The sequence below is a fragment of the Lagopus leucura genome, unplaced genomic scaffold, assembly GCF_019238085.1.
Source record: "Lagopus leucura isolate 7727_CA_CO unplaced genomic scaffold, USGS_WTPT01 34613-0_obj-0_obj, whole genome shotgun sequence".
Lineage (NCBI taxonomy): Eukaryota > Metazoa > Chordata > Aves > Galliformes > Phasianidae > Lagopus > Lagopus leucura.
The window spans coordinates 1-3,206 of NW_024967471.1; the positions used below are offsets into that span (position 1 = coordinate 1).

Genomic DNA, 3,206 nt, shown 5'->3' on the forward strand with positions numbered 1-3,206 from the left:
GTCCCCACGTTGGAGCACACAGAGGGGGTCCCCGAGTTGGGAACGGCCATCCTACCTTGCTCCTCCATCATCACACCTGGTCAGTGAGCGGCACCAGAGCCCATGGGTGACCTGGGTGCAAGCAGAGGTGACCCCATGGCCCCCCCACAACGTCCCAGCTCCGGGCACAGCGCCTGCTGGGGACAGCTCTGCCAGCACCGGGCACAACGGGGCTTTGTGGCCACGGGGACAGCACGGGGCAGCACGGGATGAACTCGAACACCAGGGGGGGGCCAAACCCACTGCTGGGGGGCAGCTCTGCACCCCACACCGGCTCTACAGCCCCATCCCAGGGGACGCAGACCCGTACCCAGGGGGTCCAGCCCCACCTATGGGCCTCAAACCCTGTGGTGTCCCAGCCCCGCATCCTCACCCGGCCCTATCAGCGCACAGCCCCCAAAAGGGAGGTCCCAGCCCCCCCCCCCCATCCCATACAGGTTCGGCCCCAGCCCCAAACCCTGGAAGGTTCCCAGCCCCCACCCCAGCCCCCAGCCCCATGAATTGCGTCCCAGCCCTTCGCCCCCATCCCGAGGGCTCCCAGCCCCACACCCGCACCATCCCGAACCCCATAGGGCCCCGCAGCCCCATAACGATGGATGCCGGCCCCACTCCCCCATCTCGGCGGAACACCAACCCCACACCTGGGGGTCTCAGCCCCACAGCGCGGCTCCCGGTCCCACCCGGCTGCTCTCACCGCCCGGCTCCCGCTCAGCGCCGCGGGGAGGTCCGGCAGGGCGGGGGCGGGGCGCTCCGCCCGTTCGAATTCTCCCTCCGGCCCCACAATGGCGCCTCACGCTCCCGCCCGCCGCGCCGATTGGCCCCGCCCCCGTCCCGTGCGCGTTCCTCATTGGCCGTCGGAGGGGAGGGGGGCGTGTCACCGGAAACGCCGAGGGGCCGCTTCCGGTGCCGGCGGCAATAGCGGCGCACAGCATGGCCGCCGTCCCGCCTGACTCCTGGCAGCCGCCCACCGTCTCCATGGAGACCACGTAAGAGGCGGGAACCCCGCGGGCCTCTGCGCTCGGTACCGGACCCCCCGTCCCGGTTTAGGGATGCCCCGGAACCCTCGCTCCGCTACTGGGACCCCCTTGTGCCTCCCCTCCCCTCCCCTCCCCTCTCCTCCCCCTTCTCTGTTGGGCCCGCCGGGTTCCCCGCTCGGTATCGGAAGCCCTTTGGGTCCCTCCTCCCCGCTCCCACAATCCCCCCAAGCCCGGTACCGGGACCTGGAGGTGTTCGGGTTCCCCCCTTCGACCAGGACCCCCTTCTGCCCGCCTTCCGTGCCCCTGGGAACCCCCCGGTACCGGAGCTCCCCTCGGCTCCCAGCCCCGGCTGTAGGACCACCCCCCGTTCCCAATACCGGGATCTCCCCCTCACCCTGGTTCCCGACCCCATTCCCCCGGGTCCCCCCCCCCCCCCCGTTTCCATCTTCTCCCTGCCCTGATCCCTCCCGGTTCCCCTCTCCTCGTCTTCCCCCCCCGTCCCCTCAGCCCCCCGATGCTGACGCTGTGGTGCTGTGGGCAGGATGGGCACCCTGGTGTTGGAGCTGTACTGGCGCCACGCTCCGCGCACCTGCAAGAACTTTGCTGAGCTGTGCCGCCGCGGGTATTACAACGGCACCCGGTTCCACCGCATCATCCGGGACTTCATGGTGCAGGGAGGAGACCCCACGGGCACCGGTGAGCGCAGGGACCCCACAGCCCCTCCTGGGACAGCAGGGTCTTCCCTGTCCTGTCACGGGGACGCCGGGACTCTCAGCCCTGCAATGGGATCATCGGGACCCCCCAGCTCTGTGATAGGGAGGCCGGGACCCTTCTGATGGGAACGTTGTGATCCTCAGCTCTGTGATGGGGACAGTGGGATCCCTGACCTGCAGGGGAGACGCTGGCACCCTCAGCCCTGTCGTGGGGTCATCAGGACCCCCAGCTTCACAGTGGGAACACTCAGCCCCCTCATAGGGTTGCTGGATCCTCCAGTTTCATGATGGGAGCACTGGGACCCTCAGCCCTGAAATGGGGTCGCAAGTCCCACAGTGGGAACACCAAGACCCTCAGCCCCCTAACAGGGACGCTGGGACCCTTATCTCAGTGCTGGGGACACCAGAAGCTCCCCGGCCCTGCAGTGGGGATCCCGTGGTGTGGGGCCACGACCCCCTGCTGATCTCCATGCCCACAGGCCGTGGCGGTGCTTCCATCTACGGCAAACACTTCGAGGACGAGCTGCACTCCGAGCTGAAGTTCACCGGTGAGATCTCAGTCCCCAAATCCCACCTTTATGTCTTAAAAACCAACCAAACCCTAAAAAAACAACCGATCCCATCCATCCCTTCCTCCATCCCTCTCTCCATCCATCTCCAGGCGCAGGCATCCTGGCCATGGCCAACGCAGGGCCGGACACCAACGGCAGCCAATTCTTCATCACGCTGGCGCCAGCGCAGTGGTTGGATGGCAAACACACCATCTTTGGGCGCGTGTGCCAAGGCATCGGGGTGCTGGGCAGGGTGGGCATGGTGGAAACCAACGCTCAGGACCGACCTCTGGATGATGTGAAAGTCCTCAAAGCCGTCCCTGCTGGGTGACGCAGGGAATAAAAGCGTGCATGGAGCGTTGTGCTGGCGGTGTGCTGCGGGGGAGACGGAGGTGTCGCCTCTGGGGGCTTGGAGGAGTCGCTTTTGGGGGCACAGATGTCACCCATAGGGGCGTGGAGGTGTCAGCCCTGTGGATATGGAGGCGTCACCCATAGGGGTGTGGAGGTGTTGCCTCTGGGGGTGTGGAAACGTCACCCATAGGGGCGTGGAAGTGTTTCCTATACAGGCACAGAGGTGTCGCTCATAAGGGATGGAGGCTTCGTGTGTAGGGACACAGAGATGTCATCTATAGGGGCATGGAGGTGTCACACGTGGGGTATGGAGGTGTCAGCCCTGGGGACACGGAGATGTCGCCCATAGGGTGTGGAGGTGTCACAGGGACACAGAGATGTTATGTTACCCATAGGGACAGGGGGGTGTCGTGGGGTGGGGAGGTGTCAACTCTGGGGATGCAGATGTTACCCGTTGGCACAGAGGTGGCACGCATGGGGCATGGAGAGATCACCTCTGGGGACGTGGAGGTGTCACCTATGGGCGCAGAAGTGTCACCCTGAGGGACGTGGCAGGGAGGTGTCACCTCTGGGGA

At 66.1% G+C, this 3,206-nt stretch overlaps 1 protein-coding gene across 1 annotated transcript; it reads left to right on the forward strand.

Moving 5' to 3' along the window:
• Positions 1-935: 935 nt before the first annotated feature.
• PPIL1 (peptidylprolyl isomerase like 1) lies at positions 936-2,636 on the forward strand. Its single transcript, XM_042893851.1, has 4 exons — positions 936-1,025; positions 1,558-1,712; positions 2,209-2,277; positions 2,391-2,636. Exons 1-4 carry the CDS (start codon positions 970-972, stop codon positions 2,609-2,611), a joined length of 501 nt encoding a protein of 166 aa, XP_042749785.1. The 5' UTR covers positions 936-969; the 3' UTR covers positions 2,612-2,636.
• Positions 2,637-3,206: the final 570 nt, after the last annotated feature.

What these genes read in the sequence shown, in the direction of transcription:
- PPIL1 (XM_042893851.1), top strand. Translation starts at nt 970, where the DNA reads ATGGCCGCCGTCCCGCCTGACTCCTGGCAGCCGCCCACCGTCTCCATG. An exon ending in ACCGTCTCCATGGAGACCAC is followed by an intron (nt 1,026 to 1,557) that starts GTAAGAGGCGGG and finishes TGCTGTGGGCAG; the next exon opens with GATGGGCACCCTGGTGTTGG. An exon ending in CTCCGAGCTGAAGTTCACCG is followed by an intron (nt 2,278 to 2,390) that starts GTGAGATCTCAG and finishes ATCCATCTCCAG; the next exon opens with GCGCAGGCATCCTGGCCATG.